General features: G+C 44.9%; 1 protein-coding gene and 1 long non-coding RNA gene across 2 annotated transcripts in view; one reads left to right on the top strand and one right to left on the bottom strand.

Moving 5' to 3' along the window:
* The window catches only part of LOC146186370 (uncharacterized), a 378,918-nt gene that overhangs the window by 297,805 nt on the left and 56,731 nt on the right, over positions 1-24,382 (top strand). The window lies entirely within an intron of this gene.
* On the bottom strand, positions 10,631-11,728 carry LOC146186374 (uncharacterized). Its single transcript, XM_084607136.1, has 2 exons — positions 11,578-11,728; positions 10,631-11,003 (listed from the first exon to the last, which is right to left on the bottom strand). The coding sequence occupies exons 1-2, from the start codon at positions 11,587-11,589 to the stop codon at positions 10,677-10,679; spliced, it is 339 nt and encodes a 112-aa protein (XP_084463262.1). The 5' UTR covers positions 11,590-11,728; the 3' UTR covers positions 10,631-10,676.

Below are 24,382 nucleotides of genomic sequence, written 5' to 3'. Positions count from 1 at the left end.
TGCAACTGCAAGGACATATCTTTGATAAAAGGAGCGCGCTTGCTAGATCGAGGGAGCAGATTAGGAATAATTGCGAATTATTCGTCGTCATATTCGGCGGCGCGTAGCGCCAAGAGCTTCGTGACAGCCTTCAGTGGTGCACGACGGAGCTGAGGAGGTTTAAGTTTCCGTACACTACTTCGCAATGTAGAGTCTGTTGTGGCTGAATGCAATCTTTCGGCATTATAGTTTTTTTTATAAGTTATTTACAAATACTGCAGGAAGCAGTGCTGCCTGCCGGCAGGAGAGGGTTACAAAAGATGCTTCAACAGAGTGCTCAAAAGCATCAATGTTAGTACATTCAACAATCGAAGCAGGCAGGCGATTCCATTGTTCGACTGCGCATGGAAAAAAGTATTTTTGAAACTGCTTAGTCCCATTGTATGGCCTGATCAGTTATGTGTGGTTCAGCCTTGATGATCTTTGCGGTGCAGAAAGTAGATATGATCCTCCTGACATACATGTTTTGTTATGATAAAATAGGTAAAGTGCAAAACTTTTAACTTGGTAATCTGTCTGCGGAACTGGAGCGGCTCCAACTTATTCTGCCTCAGCATATTAGTAACGGATGAGCGTTTTCGGCAATCGGGGGAGTTAAACCTGTCTGCACGCTGTTGGATGCGCTCCACCTGCTAGAGGTTTTTCACGTGGTACGGATCCCATACAACAGAGGCGCACTCTAGAACTGGTCGAATCATGGTGGGATATGCTAAAAGTTGCACGTTGTAATTAATTTCTTTGCGTAGGTATCTGTACATTTTGCAACAGAATTCATAATCGAGTGTCAGTTTCAATTTGAAGAGACGCTGAGGAGGAACGGGGGATGATCTGTACCGGTAAAGTATACCGGGTTATAATTAAAAACGCTCTACTGTCTGTGAAAACAAAGTCTTAGTAGGCTAGAAATGTCCAAGAAACCCAATTTTAGGTGCCGCAATCCACGGCCGATATCGCAACCGAGATGCTTCCGTCGGCACCAATTTTTGTACCTGATCTTGGAGGCAACGTTACGCCGCCATTCGTCTGAAAAAGGCGGCAACACACCTTTTCAGGTAAGGATGTGACAAGTTTGAATCCACTGGGTGGAAGATTCCAAAGTGAAATTTCTTCGTCCCTAAATGCGTCCTTTGAAGCCAGAAAAAATTCACCGCAACCAGAAAGAGCCGACAATCAATATCTTAGTGGGAACAATAAATGTCGTGGTGTGCTCAGCCTCCCTTTTATTTGTTTTGCTGCTGCAGGTAAATAGAACAAATAACTCGGAATAATTATTCAGATGATAAAGAGTCACTGATGAGGAGAATAATATAAATGGGTTAGTGCTGGTTGGAGTAAAGCAGCTGTTTGATAAATGAGACCTTCGAATTAGGATAGTAAAAATTATTAGTCCTTTGTTACGCTGCAAGCTGTGGACGGTTTCTCGTTTTTAATTATTAAGATGTATAGTTACCTGTCCTGACCCTGTATTGTCCTATGTTGTCATGCTGAGCAATGATAGGTTGCTGATTCTTGTACCTGGCCCAACTTGATTATTACTTTTGCATATGACATCCTTCATGCATTTTTACTTTGTAGTGGAGTTTAAAAATGCAGTCTCACAGTCACAGAAATCTCTGAAAGGTTAGTAAAGAACATCAGGTGATCTGAAATGACTGAGCTGAGATGACGAAGTAGTAACAAAAAAAAAATAAAGAGAAGAAATATTTGCTGCTTTCTTGCGTTCTACCGGCATAACTAGCCGGTAGAGAAAGACGCGCCTGTCAGAAAAAAATAAATTCCAGATTCAAATTCAAATTACAATTGTCATGGAAGATTTGAGTAACGGTGTCATCTCACAAAGAATGAACGATATATTTGAGGGTAAACTTGGCAACAGCTGCTCACCTATGGCACGTATTCTTACCTTGTCTTTGCTGCAGTCGAGCATTTATTTTGCTTCCATGTGCATCGCGCGTAGTACGTACATGGCTCCTATTCCTTTCACTTGGTAGCCATCACCAAAAAAGGCGAGTAAGATTGAACATCTACAAGCCGTTTTTTGCAACTGTCCTTTTGCATCTCCATGGAGCGAGCCTTGCCTTTGGTCCTTGTGGCTGCAGTGACCTCGTTTACGGGTTATCACGGCTGACGTCACCAATGACAGTAATAAAGGATCAGAGGATAAATGAGCTGGTGAAAGAACGGTTCCAGAGCCTTCGTCTTGACTATTTCGACAAGCTGAGCTGAGATCTTCTCAGTATGAGGAGTAGTTTGAAATACACAATTGCATTTATTAACTTCTTGAATTAGGTGTCAATTCAGAAGTGGTACATTGCTTGAAAATTAGCTGCCTGAAATATTTTCGGCAAAAGTACTATTTACGCAGCGGTATTACCGCCTGCAAATAAGGCTACAACTTCACGGCTGCTAGATCACACCTTTCACCCAGTGCGAATAGGAAGGGCCTCGGGAACAGCGCTCCTGATGAAAGAAAATTTGTTCTCCGAGACGCGTCTCGCGATCATCACTTTCGATCTACGATTTCATAATTTACCTTTGATTCCTATAACAATAATCAGAAAGTGACCTAATTTTGATATGCACACTAACACATTTTAAGGAATGAAACAAATTACTGCAGAATCACGCGCGCACTTTACTCCCAATAGCACCCAGTTGGCTTCATCGGGTTCGGAACCTTCGCATTTATTTTCCTTTTTTTTTTACAAACGTGTTTACCTTTAGCTGAAATAGCCGTTGTTTAAAGTTTTATTTCTTGCATGGCCTACTTTACTGCATTAGAATTGGGTCCAAACGCTAGAATTTCAGAGATACGACGATTACTTCTCTAGGAAGGGCATCTTAACGTGGTATCGATCGGGGACGATTTTGCTACAGACGCCTGCCTTGTTGATAGCGAAATTCGTCCCTATTTTACAATCCCCGTCGAAGTATAACTTCCAGCTTCAGAAAAACGAATTAATTACCCTAGCGTCGAAGTCACTTCCGAACAAAAATAAGGGCTTTCGTTGCGTTGGAAATTCCACATAGCATCCGATTAGTAACCTTACCAAAGAATCTCGCCCTGATATTGAACGTAAAGCAAGAATGGCTATTCAAAAAGAAAAAAACAAACAAACTGAAAGAGTTCCTCGAGATGACAAGAATCTCAGTATCCGCAGTAAACGTTCGGTGCTAGTTAAAGGAAACCCTAAATGCGCTGGCGATCCAGTGTAAATAGCTCTTGCAGATGTTTACGCCGAGAGGTTTAACCTGAGCTCTGATAAAAGTAGATTGCTGGTGTGCCGAACTGTGAAGAATTTCACCGAAGCACAAATCTCATCACAGGGTGTTGTCCTGATCACACTTGAACGCAAAAAAAAAAAAAAAAAGATTATGAAGGCACTGCACCTGAAAGCATCCCGCTCAAAAAAGAGAGAAATTAAATTTGTCATTATCGCAAAGCGCCAACAGTAATCGCTATCGGCGATAAGTGCTCTAAACGAAGTCACCGTGGTAGAGGCAGGAAGAGAATCGTAAAATCCATTAAACAAAAGAGTTAGACGAACATTTATCGGTGCCAGGCCTCTGCATTATCACGGTCGTTTGAATTACACCATTGCACCAGAGGTAAAGTTAAGTGGACAAGAGTGACTCTACGCGGATTTACGATGGCATCAGCAACGGGTCCTTCTTTTCTTCAGCCACGAGATGCGGAAATATGGCCTTCGATGTAGGCCGTTATAACTGGTTCTTCAATCGCTGCGCGTGCGTTTGGGAGCGCTGTATATCCGGTCCGCTAGATAGGAATAAGGATCGGAGTGCTTAGTACGTGCGTATCTGAATCTGGTTTACTCGTACATTTCCAGTCTGTCTGTCGCCAATATAGAGCATTTCGGTGTTTCAGGCGCCGTTTGTTGTTTCTACCTAAAGTAAACGTTTTACTGTCCAAATAGTGTACAAATGCTTTAGGAAGGATAGTTTTCCAGTTTTGTAATATCAAATAATTAATTGAAAAATTGGCCGAAGTGTAAACATTACTGGAAATAGCAACATTATATTTCTATGGCATACTGGGTAAGCATCCGTACGAGTGTAGAAATAATTTCTATTTAGAAGTTGTCCATTGCGCTTCAAAGGTGAAAAAGCCGATGTTATTGCTGATGCCAGAACTCTGCCTACAAACTGCGCTCTGCTTTGCCACCCGCCATTTACGACGACATTAATCCGGTGATATTAAAGCACCAACGCTGAGAAAGGAGCTGGCACCGCGTCTATATGCTATCAGCTTCGAAAATTGCATGGCTTTCCGGGACAATATATACTTCCGCCATCTATCCGGCAATGACGATGAGAGGGCGCGTACCAGTGGTACTGGTACAAAATCATACCAGGCTGCAATGTTATCTTCAACAATTTCTAGACATGCGGAATGTTACTTCTTTCCTTAGCGTCATTTCGTGTAGGGAATGAGCTAACGATGACATCGAGATCTCCGGCTTGGTGTCCTATACCCTAGGAAAAGAGATCCGATGTTGCCCGAAGAGGAAGAGCTTTATGTATAAAAAAATATGAGAAACACTTAAGCTCCACCATTAAGGATATGACGCGATAGCGTAGGCTACCATCCCACTTTAAACAAGCTGCGTAAACGTGCCTACGTAACCTAGAGATAACGTGAATGCAACGGCCCTGGCAGGAGTTGTGATATCACCCTTCCACATTAAAGTAGAGGCCCGAATGTGCAGCTCCTGCCAAACATAATGAGAACCCTAAACGTCTATTCAGTGCTCGGCCATGTCAGCTTCAAGTATTGTATCCAGACGCCAGGCCAGGGAACAGGAAGCTTTATTACAAGGTGCCCGCTCGCAGCTTCAAACCAACAACACACGTACATTGAATCTACACGCCGTTTTATACACATCGTGAACTGCCCAAGGCATGGAGGAAGAAGAAAACTAGGAGGGAGCGCCGCGCCTGAAAAGTGAAGCCTAGTCATAAAAAATATAATAGAAAGAATCATGGGAAATTAGCCGTCACGTGATACGGCAAGCGGTAGCCGGTAGCTGGTTTCGGTTGCGGTTTCGCATGCTTCGCTCTGAAGGAATGCCTTCGCGTGGCCTTCGCTACACGACGCCTGCACTAGAAACCTGAGGCGCTCACTGCGAGCAGGCGATGGATGGAACTTAGGACGTTCAGACGGGCTGATCCCCTGGGGGCTGCCGCCGTCGCGCAATGCACCCGTTTATTTCTCGAAGTATGGCTGGGTCCCCTCAGCTGCGCCACATGAAATGCTTGCGGGGCTGGGCGCACAAAGACGAAGCACGCGAGAACAAGAAGGACGAGCGGACGAAGCGCTGATCATCGCTTCGTCCTGTCGTCCGTTATGTTCTTGTGCTCTGTCTTTGTGCGCCGAGTCCCGCAAGCATGGAATCAAACTAACTAGCCCAACAAAAAGTACTGCCATAAGAAATGCTGCGTTCCGGGATGCAAGAACTACAGGGATATACCTCTCGGGGCTGTCGCTCCAGCGGCGAGTACCCTGTTATGCGCACTCCCCGAGAAATACATGTAGGAAATGTAGACCTCAAATACACATTGTTATGCTGAAGCCAGTTCCCGAGGCATGCAATGTTATATCGAATTCGTAGTCTCCCTGACGAAACCAAAGATGAAAAGGCCACCTGCAGTTCTCACTTGTGTGCCTATAAATACGGAGTACAATGCAACAATTGTAAACAAAGTAACATGTGTTACGACGAGACGCACAACTTTCGGCAGACCACTCCGGTAGGCTTTCCGTGGGGACCATCCAAAGTCCCTAAAAAATACCATGTACCCTGCTGCTTTTGTGGCTAAATTCCCAAGAATCATTGAGCGCAAGAAAGAGAACGGAGCTGCGCCAGAGGAGGTTGGCTTGCGGAGGCTGCGCGCGCTCCCTCCTAGTTTTTTTCTTCCTCCATGGCCCAAGGTCAATGCAACAGGTCGCGCGACTTGGAAGAAATCGCATGCAGCTGCCTATTTCCAGCAGCATCAACTCGATGATGATGATGATGATGATGATGATGATGATGATGATGATCGATGATCGATGCAAAGGCCCCTGCGAACTGTGTGGCAAAATATTAAACCATAGAAAATAAGGTTACTCCAAAGAACTAGGAAGTAAATATAATATTCACGCGCAGGAATGAATGCTGTTTTCGTTTCTTGCGTAAGAAAAAAAACGTGTAATATTTAAAATAATATTTAGCTTGTTTTTACCGACCTCTCTCGGCCATTCAGTATCCGCTGCAGAGTTGCCCAAAGCTCAGATATGTCTCAGACAGAAGCTTTTTCACTCGCGGAACGGGTGCGTCATCGGCCCCGGTTCAACGTTCAACCGTTGCGTGCTACGTACAAAGTGGGTTATCTTTGTCAAACAGTCAGTATTTCGTTCTGCTGGTTGTGGTAGAGCTTTACAGCAAGGCGAGGACTGTGCTCGATGAGAAACTGATCGCCGTTGTATGTGCGCATTTTCGGACGATGGGACAATGCTGCGTCACGATTCGGCGGATCGGCCAGCTCGGACTCCCAGGCACGTCGCGAAAGTGGCGGCTTGTTTTACGGATACAAGTCTGCACGAGTGGCGTCTCGCTGCATCTGTTTTAATTGAACGGTGAAGGTGAAACTTTATTGCCCCCAAGCCGCGTGTCGCATTGCGCAAAGCCTTCCGTTCCGCTCCATTTGCTGCATGTTTTGCTTACTGCGTCGCATTACCGCACCGACGTTCGCTGAATGTGGTTTAGCTGGTATCACAGGGATGTTCCTATTGTCAGCGGGATCTTTCTCATGGATATGAATGCGTAAGTTGTAAATTTGTAGCCTCACATTGGACTCCTCTCAGAGACAAACGGAGCGCGAGTAAAAGAATGAAATCGAGAACAGGACGAGATTTTAGTTGTAGGGAGCGAAGTAGCAATCCCCATTTGAATTTCTTACTTAATCTCTTACAACTGGGTGTTCTAACGCTAGCGTTACAGTTATGCCGTTCATTATTCTTTGTTCTTTGACTCCGTTATGTTCTTTGCTCGTTCGCAAAATCTCTCACCCTTTAATAATCTCACCGCATCTCGTTTGGAGACGAACGCTCAGGTCATTTTGTTATCACGAGGATTTCATAAAGACCATGACCGACGAATGAACGGTGGTCGCTTTCCTACAGTTCAAGATTTACATTGTCGTGACGCGTCTATGTAACTGATCGTGAATTAATGAAGCCTGGCTTTCGATGCAACACAGCTTCACTCATTTATGCCCTTAGTGAAATCCCTCAAGTCATGTGATTCTTATCCATGTGCTTGCCGAATTCACTTCAAAGCCCTTTATGTTCAGAAACGTCCTCGAAGAAATAAGCCCCAGAATGCGTTTATATGACGCGCGACGAAATACGAGGCTAACGATGACGGAGCCAGAACGATACTATGATAAGGTGGTTGAAGAGGCCGTAACATTTCAGTTAAACTAAAAGTTGACTTTAGAAATCCATGTCAAGTAAAGTTGGTTAAATCCATGTCAAGTAAAGTTGGTTAAACAGTTACGGTGTCCATTTTTCCGCCTTATCCGAGCATCGTTCTGCCTCCGTCGTCGTTGGCATTGTTTTTTCGTCCAAGAGAAACAAACAAAATCAAATTCCCCGCCAATGGTACGTCACTGTGACGTCACGAACTTTTATGACATAACAACATCACGTGTCTGCTTTGCCGCAGAGTTCGCAGGAGGCGCCAACAAACTAAAGCCTCGCTCAGAGTCGACACGCAAGCTTCTAAGGGAGTTACGCTACCACTTACTCCATTGCTTACTCTTTCTACCATGAGCTGCCAGCGCATGCGCAGCCAGACATGGCGAACGCGATAAGCCACGACAAGACATCGCGATACAACACGATGCTATAACAACCGCCTGCCGGCGCCATGCTAAGGATTTTTCGCTCACAGCGCTGACGTCGGGTTTTCGGTGAACCGGGCCTCTGACGCTATCGCGTAAAAAAAAAAAGAAAAATGCATTTAGCCTTTTGCTGCAGAAGCAACATTACGCCAGGTTTCAGCTCGTCGCGTATGGCGTGGCCGCGGTGACCAACGGATCATTTCCAGTGCTATGAGGAGGATTGCTCTTCAAGGACTGTTTTTTTTTTTTTGCCATGTAAGGGAGCACACAAGTGCCATGCAGGGGCTTATTTTTTTTCTTTATTGCCAAATTTATTATCCAATTTTACACATAAAGAAAATTACTCCACACACACACACACACACACACACACACGCACGCACACACACGCACGCACACGCACACGCGCACACACACACACGCGCACACACACACACGCACATCACATCACATACATACATACATACATACATACATACATACATACATACATACATACATACATACATACATACATACATACATACATACATACATACATACATACATACATACATACATACATACATACATACATACATACATACATACATACATACATACATACATACATACATACATACATACATACATACATACATACATACATACATAATTACATACATACACATAGGTTGCTGCGAGGAAAGTACGCCAGTATTTACGCGAAGCCGTTGCGAGTGTTATTGAAGTTTTGAAGACACAAAACGAAGTGCCTGAATGGCTTCCGAGAATGAAAGTGTTGCTGCAAATGCCTGATTTGTAATGGATCACGCAGCCCAAATCACGTGGTTTTAACCCTTGTTATGTGTTTGTCGCATAATATTCTGTGTACCATGCAGGGGCATCACCTCCGCTATTTGTTCCAATTGCAATAAAATGTTTCCACCACTACCCACAAATGACCTTGAACAGCCGCAAAGAAGACAAAGAAGAAGACGACGAATAAGAAGCCGTAGAAGAAGAAGAATAATAATAATAAGAAGCCGAAGAAGAAGACGAATCAGAAACCAAAGAAAAAGAAGACGACGAAGGAGGAAAAGAGGAAAAAGAGCGCTCGGTCACCGGCAGCTAATGCTTTCGCTCCACATTCGGTTAAGCAGCGTTGAACCCTTCTTATTTTTTTATGGCAGCAGGAAGCACGTCGCAAATTGTTCGACCACTTAGCACCGGCTATACCTTTCCTCATCACAGACAAGCACTTATCCCCCACCTTTCTCTATTTTTCTTCCTCCTCCTCAACCAGAGGAACACGTATTCATGGATATCAGAGCCACTCCCTGCGTTGTGGCTTCGCCGCGATCTCTATTGTAAACACCTGACTCGTGGCCGGCGCCATATGCGCTCTGTCTGACTGGGCCTATCCTCTCCGTGTGCGCGCGTCCCTGTGTGTGTGTGTGTGTGTGTGTGTGTGTGTGTGTGTGTGTGTGTGTGTGTGTGTGTGTGTGTGTGTGTGTGTGTGTGTGTGTGTGTGTGTGTGTGTGTGTGTGTGTGTGTGTGTGTGTGTGTGTGTGTGTGTGTGTGTGTGTGTGTGTGTGTGTGTGTGTGTGTGTGTGTGTGTGTGTGTGTGTGTGTGTGTGTGTGTGTGTGTGTGTGTGTGTGTGTGTGTGTGTGTGTGTGTGTGTGTGTGTGTGTGTGTGTGTGTGTGTGTGTGTGTGTGTGTGTGTGTGTGTGTGTGTGTGTGTGTGTGTGTGTGTGTGTGTGTGTGTGTGTGTGTGTGTGTGTGTGTGTGTGTGTGTGTGTGTGTGTGTGTGTGTGTGTGTGTGTGTGTGTGTGTGTGTGTGTGTGTGTGTGTGTGTGTGTGTGGGCGCGCGCGTGCGTGCGTGCGTGCGTGCGTGAGAGAGAGAGATTTGCGTGCGCTGTTGGTTCGCATGGATTTAACGTATTCTGTTGATTGTGTTTATATATCCTGTTCAACTTCCAATGCTATAAGAAACGAAGCAACAACCATGTACCTTATGTCTTGAGAAAGGCAGGGCAATTCTGCCGAAGCGTCGACTGAAAAATAGAACTGGAATCAGTATGAAGCATTCCTTTATTTGTCATACTTCTAGCAACCAAAAACGTCCATTTGATTTGCTATACATATAGCTTGTAGCGCCCTCAGCGAAATATTTTCAGAGCTTATGCTTTCTATTCTATAGGTAAGTCGTGCCATTTCCTACAGCAAAAATACATTTTTTTCGGTAGAGCGATTTCTCGGCACGTAATTACGTTTGTCCTTACATGTAGAATTTTTGAGTGTCATATAGACATGTAGAATTTTTGAGTGTCATATATGAGTGTCCAAGGTCATAATAATATAGACTACCTCCGGCTCTTCTGATATATAGTCCACCTTTTAAAGCGACACCTCTGGGGTGGTCGGGGTCACAAATGTGTGCTAAGAACTATATCAGCCTCACTGGGAGACAATGCGTGAAACGAAGTGCGCCGCGAGATATTGTTGTCGTTCTGAATCTCGCCTTGTTTTATTCACTGGTGACTCTTTCCACGCCTCTTTAACTTTCGGCGGGGGTTTCCAAACGACGTTCACGATATTTATTCTTCGTGAACGATTCAGGGAACCGATCTCGTTCGTTGCACACGACGCATCATGAGGGTGATATTGCTGCGCGGAATTCAGAGCAAAGTTTGAGACAGAAGCTTTTCTTATAAATGAATTTATTCAGAAAGAGTGGTGCTCGCCGTTTTTAACCGTAGTAACCGTGCTTTCCGTAGCCGCCATAACCACCGTATCCACCATAGCCTCCGTAGCCTCCGTAGCCGCCGTAACCACCGTAGCCTCCGTAGCCACGGCCATATCCTCCATAGCCTCCGTAACCACCATACCCGCGGCCGTATCCTCCGTAGCCGCCGTAACCGCCATATCCGAGTCCGCCGTATCCACCATAGCCGCCGTATCCTCCATAGCCTCCGTAACCTCCGTAGCCACCGTATCCACGGCCGTATCCGCCATAACCGCCAAGGTAGCCGGCGAGAGCACAGCCGATCACAGTTGCGAGGGCGAAGAAAACAAGCTGCAAGAAGGGCACAGTAATAGAGCGTTAGTGCTGGGTTCACTTAAGATAGAAAATGCACTTTAGGCATACGCCCAGGGCAAAAACAGTCGTTTCTCTATTACAGTCTACTGTAATGGCACCAATAAATGTGGTACTTCTTGCATTCACAGAAGACACAAGACCTTGTGCAAAGAAATGAAAACCAGCCGGAAAGGAATTCGAGAAAACAACTCGACTTTTTTCTCTTTGTTCACCTTGCAGCTGTGACAGAATTCTTGAATATGAGTCTCAAACGTGACAAAATGTGATCCTTGTTGGCAGAATCTGTGCATTTTTTTTTTTTTTTTTTTTTTTTTTAGAAATGAATCTGAAGAGTTAGGCGGCGCATTTGCTATCAGCGTTTTATATGTACTTTCGCTGCTCGCGCATTGAAGTAGAATCAGCCGCTGCCTAGCACAAACGTTCGCTTTTAAAAACGAAAAATCTGAAAATCGAAAAGCTGTTTCATAATCTATGCCTTGCCACAGATGTACAAATTTCTTAGAGGCGTTGCCTGGCGCTCTATTACCTATGACAATGGCGGCGTACTCACCGTAGCCTTCATGGTGATTGTCTCTTTGGCAGTGAAGTACCCGAAGATGCGGTGGGCGGACGTGGCTTCGATGTGTGCCTACCGTCGTCGGTCGGAGGTATATATACCCGTTCCCGCCCCCACAGCCCGTGCCCGAGAACCCAGACGCGCCAAACCTGTCCCGCTATGAATGGCGGCCGGTGAACGCATGGATACGAAAAAAAAAAAAAAAAAAAAAAAAAAAAAAAAAAAACGCATGCCTTCGAAAATTATTTGAGTCGCGCCGAAAAAAGAAAAAAAGAAGGTGGGAGAGGTGCCTACTGCTTTCTGTCTCTTGAATTGTTTGCTGTCCCGTGCTACCGCAAACCTCTTTTTGTGTTTGCTTTCGCTTTTGAAGGAGAGTGCGGAATTGAGAATATCCCCGCCGGAACTGCGCCGACTTTCGTCCCGGTTTCATTCAGACGCAAGTGCGGGTTTTTGTTTGGCCACCCGAGGTGCTGACGCATGATCTCAGGCGAACGTGGTAACTTGCTGCAACGCTTGCATTAGTTCCGTTCCGCGCTCCGGCAGCAGCCTCTCGCGTCTACAGCAGCTTGAGTGGCCTTGGAGCACGCGATTCATATGAGACGAGCTACTATAACTTGCAGACTGAGGCTGTGATGGAAGCGGCGCGAGATTCGCGAGAGTTAGTGGGGTTATTATAGCGTGCGAGCTTCTTTTTTTTTTTCTTCTGTAAGCATGTTTTTTGTGTTTGAATGTGCGTCGTCTCTTCGTCTGTTGCGCGGCATTGTATCGCCGTGATTCACACGTGAGCGCCTGCGCCAAACGGTGATCACGTAATGTGCTCGGATTGAAGTTCTGTGTCGCTTCTAATGGCATTCTAATGAAATGACATTCTAGTGGAAATCAAGAAGAAATGGGCAGGGGCAGGAAATGTAGTACGAAGAGAGTACAATCGTTGGTCGCTTATTGTAACAAATTGGATTCCAAGGAAAGAAAGCGTAGCAGGGGGCGGCAGAAAGTTAGATGGGCGGATGAGGATAAGAAGGTCGCAGGGGTAAAGTAAATGCAGCTAGCACAGGACCGGGTTAATTAGAGGAGTATGGAACAGGCTTTCGCCCTCCAGTGGGTTTAGTCCGGCTGATGATGACGATGTTGACTGTCGATTATAGCCTCCACTGAGTACAAAGGCCGCGAAAAGGCTTAATTAGCGCATCAGTTATTCTCTACTGCATACTATTGTACTACCTCGGGCAGAAGAACGACATAAACGCTTCGCTCCGATTCTGCTTCGAGATTGCAGAGCACATGTTGAAGAGAATACTTGAGAGAATCTAGGCTTTACGTGGAACATGAGCGCTAATATTTAATTTTCTTATAACTACACTATTCTAATTTTTTCACTGCTGTAGTAAACTTGTTTCGATACAATTTCACCTATGCATTTTTCTACGGCCGATGGGCTCTTTTGAAAGTAGGCGTCCAATATTTAAATACTTCGGCCCTCCGTGTCGCCAATACATCTCGACATCGGAAACCCGCTCCACCTATGCTAGTATAATGTTAACTGCGTAGAGCACCCAGTAACTTCAGCAGTCGCATTATTTTAGTTCATTAAAACTTTTTATTGCGAAAGCAATACTACTCTCAGTTTCGAGCCTTCAGCGTGGTGCGGCCACACCCACGTGACGTTGTGACGTCACACCGCACGTGACACTAGGGTGAGAGCTGGGCTACCAACTCAAGCGGTCGGCGTTGCGCGGTCGCAGCCACGGCGCAGCGCGTGACGTCAAGCCCCACGTGACACAAAAGCGGTCAGCGTGGCGCTAGAGGCACAGCTGATGCTCATGTGATACGTGACGTCAGGCACGTTCATGCTGCTCGGTTAAAGCGGGGCTTTATATGTGGGCTGGCAGGAGCTGCGAACTTGAGTCTCTCGTTTCACATGGGACGGTTATGTCAGAATTAGCCTGCTATGACCCTGGCATTCACGTTACCCCTATAGGCCACTAAGGCACGTTGATATGGCATGGTTAAAGCGGGGCTTTTATGTTGGCTGAGGAAGAAGAAAAAAAGAACGCTCGGTCACCCACAGCTAATGCTTTCGCTCAACATTTGGTTCAACAGCGTTGAACTCATGTAATTTTTTTTTTTTTTTTTACATACGCTTTCACATTTTAACAGGGCGCGTATATTACTATCGCAGAGTTGAAGGGCAGCCTCCGTGTAAGCATTGCTGAGTTTCTCTAAAACCGCCAAGGAAGCTGCCGCGTCATCATGTATACATTTGTCGCTTTTTCTCGTCTCTCGTATTGCCAATCTCACGAAAAGCGCTGAAAAGGTGTGTGAAGGCCACTCTTCGATTCGACGTGATATCCAGCAAGCCGCACTTCTTTCACTTTCCTCCAGTATACCTTGGATGGGTGGCAACAAGGACATTATGTGGTGTGCGACACGCTGTGATAGAAAATTGCGCTCTTGTGCCATTAGCTCTCTGTCTTCCTAAATACACCCGCTAGGGGTACTTCGCGCTTTGATGTCTGTCGTAAGCGGCACTAGCGAACGTTGGTTGATCTCGTGAAAAAAAGAAGAAGAAAAAAGTAATAATTTTTGTACTGGGGGAGAATAATTTCACCGCTTCGCAGTGGCGTGCCACACAGCTGAAAACGTTCTGAATTTTTTTCAGGGCAGTATGTGGTTCCTAAATAGTAACGATGTGTAGAATGCATCGATTTTTTTCTGGGTCCATTTACACGCTGCGCTTCATAATAGAACTTCCCCGCTAATGTAGTGTATCAGTGAATGCGCTGAAATTTATTTGAAATATGGGACATTCTCAGAGTTTTTGTATGTTCCGTTCAAAACGTAGCGTCGGTGAACAAGCAAAAACGTACGCCAAGATTCCTGCCTCACTTCAATGCACGTTTTTGTTTGTTTTTTTCTACCAACACTTGTATTCAGTGAGTCCACCTGATACGCCGAGCATATACACTATATAAAAATAACGATAACTAGTCAAATAATTAACGTGTTGAGCACCGCTAAAGTAAATAAATAATCTACACAAATATGAAACTATAAAAACATACTTCTGATAAGCAGTATATCGCTTGCTTATGGAGTGGAGTGTATTATCGAGGCCCTCGGCCGGAGCAGTGAAGAAGATATATCCTTAAAACAAAGCATCCGCCTCGCATTCGGGAGGTACAGGGTTCGATCCCCAGTGCTACCGGGTACCCGCCGGTTTCCAATGGGCACAAGATTTCCCCCGGCCTGGTGCTCGGCTCTTCTGGGGTGAAACTCTTAGCAAAAGGGGCATGAACCAAATGATGGTTCAAAAAAAAAAAAAAGAAGGGCCACATTATGGCTTTTGCCGCGCGAGGCGGACTTATTGTGGTCCGATGGCGGAACCGATCACTGCCACATTGGAGCAACTATTTGGGACCTATGACCCCTTTTCCAAACATTTCACCCTAAAGAGCCGAGCAACAGGCCGGGGGAAAGTTTGTACTTATTGAAAAATCGGTGGGTACCCGGCGGCACCAGGTATCGAACCTGGTACCTCCCGAACACGAGGCGGATGCTCTACCACAAAGCCACGCTTTTTTTTTCTTTATTGCCGACTTGGACATTCAAAACAAGACGATGAACAATAAAATGTGCCAGCACACTTTCGCGTGACACGGCGGGTTAAAACGTTTTGAGTTTTACCAAAGTGTCAAGCACATGAATCCATTGGGGCTGCTCGGGGAGTGTGATATGCACTTCCCTGAACCGCACAACACTGTGTATGAAATGTTCTCGTACAGGATTGACTTGTATATCTGCATTGTTAAACTGCATTCTGGTTTTCCACAAGCTGTGGAGGCCCAGGAGCATTATTGTATCAAAGGGAAACTCCTCTGTATTAGGAAAAGGTAAAAATCGTATGTCATATGCATCTAGCGGTAGCTCTTTTTTTAATGTTCTCTGAAGAACATCCCAGAAAAAAATGGCATCCCAACAGTCCAAAAACACGTGTTCTATCGTCTCTGGTCTGTTACACAAGAAACAGTCTTTTGACCAAGGGACGAACAGGCCTTTAGCGTGCATCCATGTTTTGACTGATAATGTGCTAGTGCGGAGTTTAAAGAAAAATGATTTGACTGGTGGTGCTATTGGCATCTTCTTAACTCTCTTGAGTACATCATCTCCTGGGCCTGGACAGTGCGACAAACGGTATATCGGTACAGGAAGCATTGTGTCCACTAGGTCCGCATACAATTTTTTCCGCTTAACATTGCACAAATACTCCATGGAAAAGCGCACATGCAGCACTCTGTACGCGAGCACCACTTCTCGCAAGTACCCTCTTACTGTACCACCTACATTGAGACACGAACTGACAAGAAAATTAGGAAGGAGTCGACCATGCCGAACTTGGATTACTGTTCTGAGGAAGACATCATTTTGGTCACGAAGGTACATGAAACGCGAGACAACTTGTCGCAAAAATAAATGCGCCAGACCAAGCCCTCCTTTTTGTACGGAAAGAAACAAATTTGTTCGGCTCGTCCTTTCCCAAGTCGACGCCCAAATGAAAACGGCAAAAATACGGTGAAGTTTTTGTATGTTTGTCCTCGAAGCACTGAGAATATTCATCACGTACCACACTTTAGCAGTAAGGAACAGGTTACATATAGTGGCACGCGAGAACATGGACCTTCCTTGCCACGCATCACTTTTTTCCTTGGCCCTCGATGCTTGGTTATGCCAGTACGGATCTGGGTCCCGGTAAGAATCAAGGGGCACTCCTAGATACAATGCTGGAGTGGTTGACCAGCGCATCCGAGGATAGTGTTCGGGTGTGACCTCCCAGCTACCATGCCAGAAACCGCAGCTTTTTTCCCAGTTTATCTGGGCACCTGTGCAGTTGCAAAATTTCTGTACTACATTCGTCACCCCACAAATACTTTCTCTATTTGACAAAAGACAGCGATGTCGTTGGCATAAGCCAGGATTTTCACATGCACTGATTGTAACGTGAATCCCGTTATGCATTCATTATTCCGGACGGCCAAGCAAAGCGGTTCAAGGTAGGCTGCGAATAACAATGGCGACAGTGGACAACCCTGCCTCACAGAAGATCGCACTTGGAGGCTTTCAGTGAGTTCTCCATTCACAACAATCCGTGTGGTACAGTTTTTGTATGCCATTCTAACGCCCTCTAATATTGTTCGGCCGACATTTGCATGATCTAATGCGGCAAACAGAACATCGTGAGAAACGCGGTCAAAGGCTTTTGCCAGATCTAGTTGTATCATCGCCACTCGGTCATCAAATGAGTCACAGCATTCTGGTATGGATCATGTATGTGTATGTTAGTAGCGATACTTCGTCCTTTTATGCCGCATGTTTGGTGCTTGCCTACGAGCGTTGTTATAACACCCTGCAATCTTTTCGCTAGCACTTTCATGAAAATTTTGTAGTCGACGTTGGTGAGGCTTATCGGGCGATAAGACCCCATCAACAGGCGCTTATCAGGGTCATCGCTTTTAGGAATTAGCACTATGTGGGATGTTGTGAAAGACAGCGGAACACGTTTTTTCTCATAGCTTTCGTCAACAACCTTCAGCAGAGCCTGGGCTATTGCCGGTTTGAACTCTTTGTAGAAAGCTGCACCCAGTCCGTCAGAACCAGGGGCTCTACCTGCTGGCAGGGCATCTATTGCATCCTCAATTTCTTTCACGGAAATCGGCCGCTCAAGCCGTGTTTTAACTTCTTCCTCAAGTTTCGGCATAAGTGGAAGGAATTCACTATAGAAGCCCCGTTCAGTTTTTCGCGACTGACAAAGCATATCTGCGAAATGATCACTGATTGCGTTCTTGATTACACTACTGTCCGCCGAAATACCTGTGCTAGTTCTCATTTCTCGTATTTCCTTTCGGCACGCGTATCGTTTCTCGTCTGATAACGCACGCTTTGTTGGTGTTTCCCCCGCCCACAGCTGTTCCGTCCGCGCCCGAATAACTGCCGCACTATACTTATCTGTGTCCATTTTTTCAAGCTGGGCTTTGACACCCCTGATCTCATTAAAGCATGCGCCTGGTTGGGCGTTTTCTATACACGTCAGAAATTCGAGCTATTTACGAAGCTCTGCTTCTTTTTGCTTCTTTGCGTATCTTGATTTCGTGCTTTTTTCTATCGCTCTCATTTTCACCCCCTGCTTAAAACCCTCCCATTTTAAAGCGAAGCTCAACGGTTTCGCTGTAAGTAATGTATTTAATTCTTGATCTGTTTCGTTAAAAAAGCTTTCGTCCTCCAACAACTTATTATTAAGTTTCCAAAATTCCAATTAAACCGATTCCTGCTTTGTTTTCTTCCAGAGGTTGCAATCACTAAGGCATGATCACTGAAAGACACAGGTCTAACTTCGTACAAGGTGCAAAGTGGTACAAGTTCAGCTGCGACATACAATCTGTCTAATCGAGGATGGCTGTTGCCCTGAAAATGGGTATACTGCGTATAGGTGCCATTAGTAAATAAACTTCCAATATCTTCCAAATCATGGCCATGGACGATTTAATTCAAAACATCAGCACTTTTATCACGTACAATTGACTTTTTGGCGCGATCTGAAGCTTGGCAAACGCAATTGAAATCGCCCAGTAGGATTATCACTTTGTCACTGTTTAAATATGACTCCAATCCTTCAAAAAATAATTTTCGCTCAGTCTCTGCGTTTGGTGCATACACACAAATAACTCGGAAATCAAGGCCGCAGTGCAAAAAATCAACGACAAGGAGACGGCCCCACAAAGGCACGCTTTTTTTTTTTCTTTATTGCCTGACTTCGGCAAAGCCACGCTTCGGTACCGCTTCTCTGAGTAATGTAAATACGCTTGGGAGCACGTTTCGTAACATTTCATTTCATTTACATATATTTCGTCGTAACTTCAACCCTGATGCAAATAGCAGGAGGGGGGCAAGCAAATGTTCGTTTGGTTTGGTTTGTAAGTTTTTACGTCCTAATGCGACTCAGGCTTATGAAAGCGCCGCAGATTAGGATTCTGAAATTTCTATCAACTTGGGTTCTTTAACGTGCACTGGCATCGCACAGAACACGGGCGCCTTGCATTTCGCCTCCGTCAAAATGCGGCTGCCGCTGCAGGGATTCGATCCTGCGTCCTTGGGCACAGCAGTCGGGCGCCCTAACCACTGCGCAACCGCGGCGGGTAGAAGCAAATTGCGTACCGAAACGTGAAGCCAATGTGGACGTTGCGCCAACGCATGCCGAACTATCGAGACCATGGTCCCTAAATGTTCTGTAGACAACGAACGCAGTTTTTTTTTTTTTTTTCGAGGAAGGATTGCGGTCGCTAAAGCTAGACAGGCTATAAAATTCACCGTTGTCGGCGTTCCCAGTCAGAAAAAAATAGAGAATATTTTTTGTTGTCACGACAGAATTTCTGTGCGGTTTTTACAGCTAACCTTTTGTGGTAACATAATTTTCCATATAGTAACATCAGAATATTCTTACAATAGACAAGTACTAAACAACTACAGACTGCAGAAAAGTACTGCAGATTAAGTACTACCCTGTAGAACTACAGAACTGCTAAGTACTATATATGTACTATAGCGCTGTAGTTTTAAAATCCTGACATTTGGGACAGAACTACAGAAAATTTATTTATATTTTGGACACGGTTCTGTATTTTTTCCGAGCGGTTGAAACAAGGCGGGAGTAAAAATCGCTATAGTGGAAGGCTCCAGAGTAGTTTTGACCGCGCGATGATGCTCAGCGTACGGTGACATTACACAGCACACGGGCATCTTGCAATGAAACGCGGCTGCTGCGGCTAGTATTGACACCACGCCCTCGAGCTCAGCAGCAGAGCGCCCTTAATCACAAAGCCACCACTGTTGTTGTTGTTGTCGCCGCTGGAAGAAGAATAAAATTAAACATCCACTGTCTAGTGAAATGATTTCCACTGGGTCACTACAACTACTACTGTGCTGGCAGGGGAGGGCTGAGAGAGATTTCAGAAAAATGATTGTGTCACAGACCCTCGCCTTTACGGTCAACAGAGGCGCGGGATCCCCTTTACGGTTACTCGCCGTCCCACTATGAGGTTTGAGTACACAGTTAAATGTCATCGTCATCATCATCAGCCTGACTATACCCACTGCAGGGCGAAGGCCTCTCCCATATTTCTCCACTTAACCGGATTCTGTGCTAGCTGCATCCACTTTACCCCTGCGAACTTCTTAACTTAATCCGCACACCTAACTTTCTGCCGCCCCCTGCTACACTTTCCTTCCCTTGGAATCCAGTTTGTTACCCTAAGCGACCATCGGTTATCCTCTCTTCGCACTACATGTCCTGCCCATGCACATTTATTCTTCTTAATTTCCACTACTATGTAGGTAACATGAGTTATTTCTCTGACCCACTCTGCACGCTTCCTATCTCTTAATGTTACCCCCATCATTTTTCGTTCCATAGCCTTCTGGGTTGTCCTCAACTTAAGTAGAACTCTCTTGGTTATCCTCCACGTTTCAGCCCCATACGTGAGTACAGGTAAGATGCAACTGTTATATACTTTCCTCTTTAGCGATACCGGTAAGCTGCTAGTCATAATCTGTGAGTGCTTGCTAAATGCGCTCCATCCCAATCTTATTCTTCTAGTTATTTCCTTTTCATGGTCCGGATCTGCGGTTACTACCTGTCCTAAGTAGACATATTCGCCTACTACTTCCAGTACTTCGCTACCTATTGTAAACTGCTGTTCCTTTCCGAGGCTGTTGAACATTACCTTAGTCTTCTGCATATTGATTTTCAAGCCTACCTTTCTACTTTTCCGGTCTAGGTCACCAATCATTATTTGCTGTTCAGCCCCCGAGTTGCTTAGCAAGGCAATGTCATCAGCAAATCGCAGATTACTGGGGTATTCTCCATCTACCCTTATCCCTAACTGCTCCCATTCCAAGTCTCCGAATACTTCCTCTAAGCAAGCTGTGAGTAGTACTGGGGAGATCGTGTCTCCTTGCCTAACACCTTTCATTATGGGAATTTGTTACTTTCTTTATGCAGAACTATGGTTGCTGTGCAGCCACTATATTTGTCTTCCAGCACTTTCACGTACGGCTCATCTACCCCCTTATTTCGCAATGCCTGCATCACCGCCGAGGTTTCAACTGAATCAAATGTTTTTTCGTAATCAATGAATGCTATGTAAAGGGGCTGGTTATATTCCGAGCATTTTTCTATCACCTGATTGATGGTATGGATATGATCGATAGAAGAGTACCGTATCCGAAAACCTGCTTGATCCTTTGCTTGATTGCAGTCTAAGGTGGTCCTGATTCTATTAGCGATTACCTTAGTAAATACCTTATACGTAACAGACAGTAAACTGATTGGACTGTAATTTTTAAGGTCCTTAGAGTCCCCTTTCTTATGAATGAGGATAATGTTTGCATTCTTCCATTGTTCCGGTACCGTCGATGACACAGGCATTGCGTATACAGGGTGGCCAGCTTTTCTAACACGATATCCCCTCCGTCCTTCAGCAAATCTGTAGTTATCTGATCCTCTCCAGCTGATTTCCCCCTTTTCATGGTTTCTAATGCTTTCCTGACCTCGCCATTCGTAACTGGTGGAACGTCTGACTGTTTTTCCCTACCGTCAACCTCTTTACGGTCCTGACTACTTTGGCTACTGTAGAGATCTGTATAGAACTCTTCGGCTACTTTGACTATCTTGTCTATATTCGTGATGACGTTACCTTTCTTGTCCCTTATCGCATACACCTGGTTTTTGCCTATGCCCAATTTCTTCTTTACCGCTTTAAGGCTTCCCCCGTTCTTGACAGCATGCTCAAGTTTCTCCATGTTATACTTCCTTATATCGGCCACCTTGCGCTTATTGATTAGCTTTGATATCTCGGCCAATTCAATCTGGTCTGTTGGATGGGAAGCTTTCATACTCTGGCGTTTGTTAATCAAATCTTTCGTCTCCTTAGACAGCTTGCCGGTATCCTCTGTATACTTATCCTACCGCCTACTTCTACCGCACATTCAGTGATGATATCTCTGAAATTATTGTTCATTGCTTCTAGGGTAATGTCGCCATCCTCGTTTAGAGCTGAATATCTATTCTGTAGCGAGATCCTGAACTCTTCTGCCCTCCCCCTTACCGCTAATTCGTTGATTGGTTTCTTTCTTACTAATTTGTTGCGTTCCTTCTTCAGATTTAGGCTAATTCGGGACCTCACCATCCTGTGGTCACTGCATCGCACTTTCCCGATTACCTCTACATCTTGCATAATGGCGGGGGTTGAACACATTATGAAGTCGATTTCATTTTTAGTCTCTCCGCTAGGACTTTTCCATGTCCATTTCCGGTTCTTCCGTTTGTTGAAGAAGGTATTCATGATTCGTAAGTTATTGCGCTCTGCAAACTCAACTAGTAACTCCCCCCTGCTATTCCTAGAACCAATGCCATAGTCACCTACTGCCTGGTCTCCTGCCTGCTTTTTCCCTACTCTGGCATTGAAGTCGCCCATTAGTTCAGTATACTGCGTCTTTACTTTTCGCATTGCCGATTCTACATCCTCGTAGAAGCTTTCAACTACCTGGTCATCATAACTACATGTAGGTGCGTAGGCCTGTACAACCTTCAGTTTATATCGCTTATTAAGTCTAATAACGATGCCTGCTACCCTCTTATTAATACTATAGAATTCATCTATATTACCCGCTATATACTTATTGACAAGGAAACCTACTCCTAGTTGTCGCCTCTCTGGTAAACCTCGATAACACAGTACATGCCCATCCTTCAGTACAGTAAATGCCTCATTCGGCCTCCTAACCTCACTAAGCCCTATGATATCCCTAGGGTTCTAGCGTTAAACGTTGCCAGGGTCAGTTTCCAATGGCGGCCTGTCCAGTTAAATGTAAGGCCGGTCAAATCAAACCTGCACAACGTGTAAAATATGCGTACCGTGATCAAAAGGATGTGGTAGAAAGGGAAGAAATTAAGAAAATGGTCTGTAAATTGCTAAGTTTGACATCCACAAGCGACACAAGAGCAGTCAGTGGTGCCGTAGCATGGCAGCACCAATGAATAATTTTCCTCACCTGGGGATATTCAATTTTCACTCTGTTGAGTCTTGCAACTCGGCATATATGCAAAATAGAAAAACATGTTATAGTGATGTCCTAATTATTTTTTTCTGGGCTACCGAACACCTATTTCGTGCCTCCTGAAAGCTCTGTCCATGCTCCAAGACACTAAATTAACTGCGAAAGCACAGGGCAAGGAAGAGACGCATGCATTCAAGGCAAGAGCTACCAATCTGCGCATTGAGGTGGAATGGATCATTGCTAGTGCGCTGTCGTCTCAAGTTTCTGCTCCCGTTTTAAAGGGCCGCTGTCTAGGGAATGATATTTTAACAAAACAGCCCAATGCTTCCATGGGGTATCGGAGATAGTATCTGAAAAATACTACTGGGATGGGAGCTCCGGACAGCAGCAGAAATACAAATCAAAGCTCTCTCATGCTCCCTTTCAAAAGCCAGGTTCTTTGTTCTCTACTCTAGCCGCCGATCCTCGACGGTGACGCCAATACCTAAGACGGCATCCTCTATATGACGGGTGAAGGGTGGGCGGAGACCAGTAATTGTGTCAGCCGCTCGCTGCGTTCTTCTCTCTCGCCCGTTTCGTTGTTGCGCACGAGGAGTTCCTGCTCCGAGATCATTCTGTGTAGTTCGCGGTTCCTAGAGTCTTCCTGCAGACACCACGCCTCCCGCTAAACGCGGAGGAGGAAGAGGTGTTTGGCTATACGGCCAGGAGAGCGGAAAACTTTTGAGATGGAACGAACGGAAAGGGACGCTGCAAAGTGGTTGGTTGCGGTGGCTGTAACTTTGATATTAATTATTCTTTTTAAAAACTGTTTGGGGCCTTGTGTTCCGGGGGCGTAGCCTCACAGTCAGAACGAAAGAAAACATTTTCAGGGGGTGGCCGGCCACCCTCCGAGAAAAAAACGCTGTCAGACCGTTTATTACTAAATACTTGCATTTAAGCATAATTAACGATGCTAGGTGACGCTCTCGGCAGTTGATGAGATCGTCAGAGCACATTTGTCAGTTGCTGAATCTCAGTATTTACGATGTCAGAACGGATTTGCAAAGAATGCAATCTGCCCCGAGAGCAAGGGCCTACTGGGAAGAGCTGCCCCAAAACTTCTTATGCACAATATCAAGGCAATTACCGTGTTTTGGTATTCATAATTTGCTGGAATCAAATTGGGGCGCACTGTATTTTCTGTGAATTTTTGTTTGTGTGCAACGTTTTCGTCCGATTATTTTGTTTTTCCTGCTCTGTAATGCCGAACAAAAATAGCTCTTTCTCAAAGTAATATATATATATATACATATATATATATATATATATATATATATATATATATATATATATATATATATATATATATATATATATATATATATATATATATATATATATATATATACGAATAACATTAACAAGTAATTATTTGCTTATAATACTTCTCTTGTTTCAATATAGATAACACTCAAACTCAATGGTCATGAACCTGCGAAATAAAAACGTATTTTCCTTGGTGACAAAAGAATGGACATGTACAAGCGGCCTTCGAAGTAGTGCTGTAATGTTTTCCCAGCGGCTATCAAAAATTTAAATGTGTCATCGCACATCTTCTTCGCACTGGCTGCAAAGTATGCTAACCTAACGCAACATTATTTTGCGGTTCACTATCACTCTTTCCTGATGCAAATATATCTCCTGAAAACAAGGC

This window comes from Amblyomma maculatum, chromosome 6 (genome assembly GCF_055883805.1).
Source record: "Amblyomma maculatum isolate TAMU_Amacu chromosome 6, ASM5588380v1, whole genome shotgun sequence".
NCBI classification, from domain to species: domain Eukaryota; kingdom Metazoa; phylum Arthropoda; class Arachnida; order Ixodida; family Ixodidae; genus Amblyomma; species Amblyomma maculatum.
This window is presented reverse-complemented; position numbering and strand designations above follow the sequence as displayed.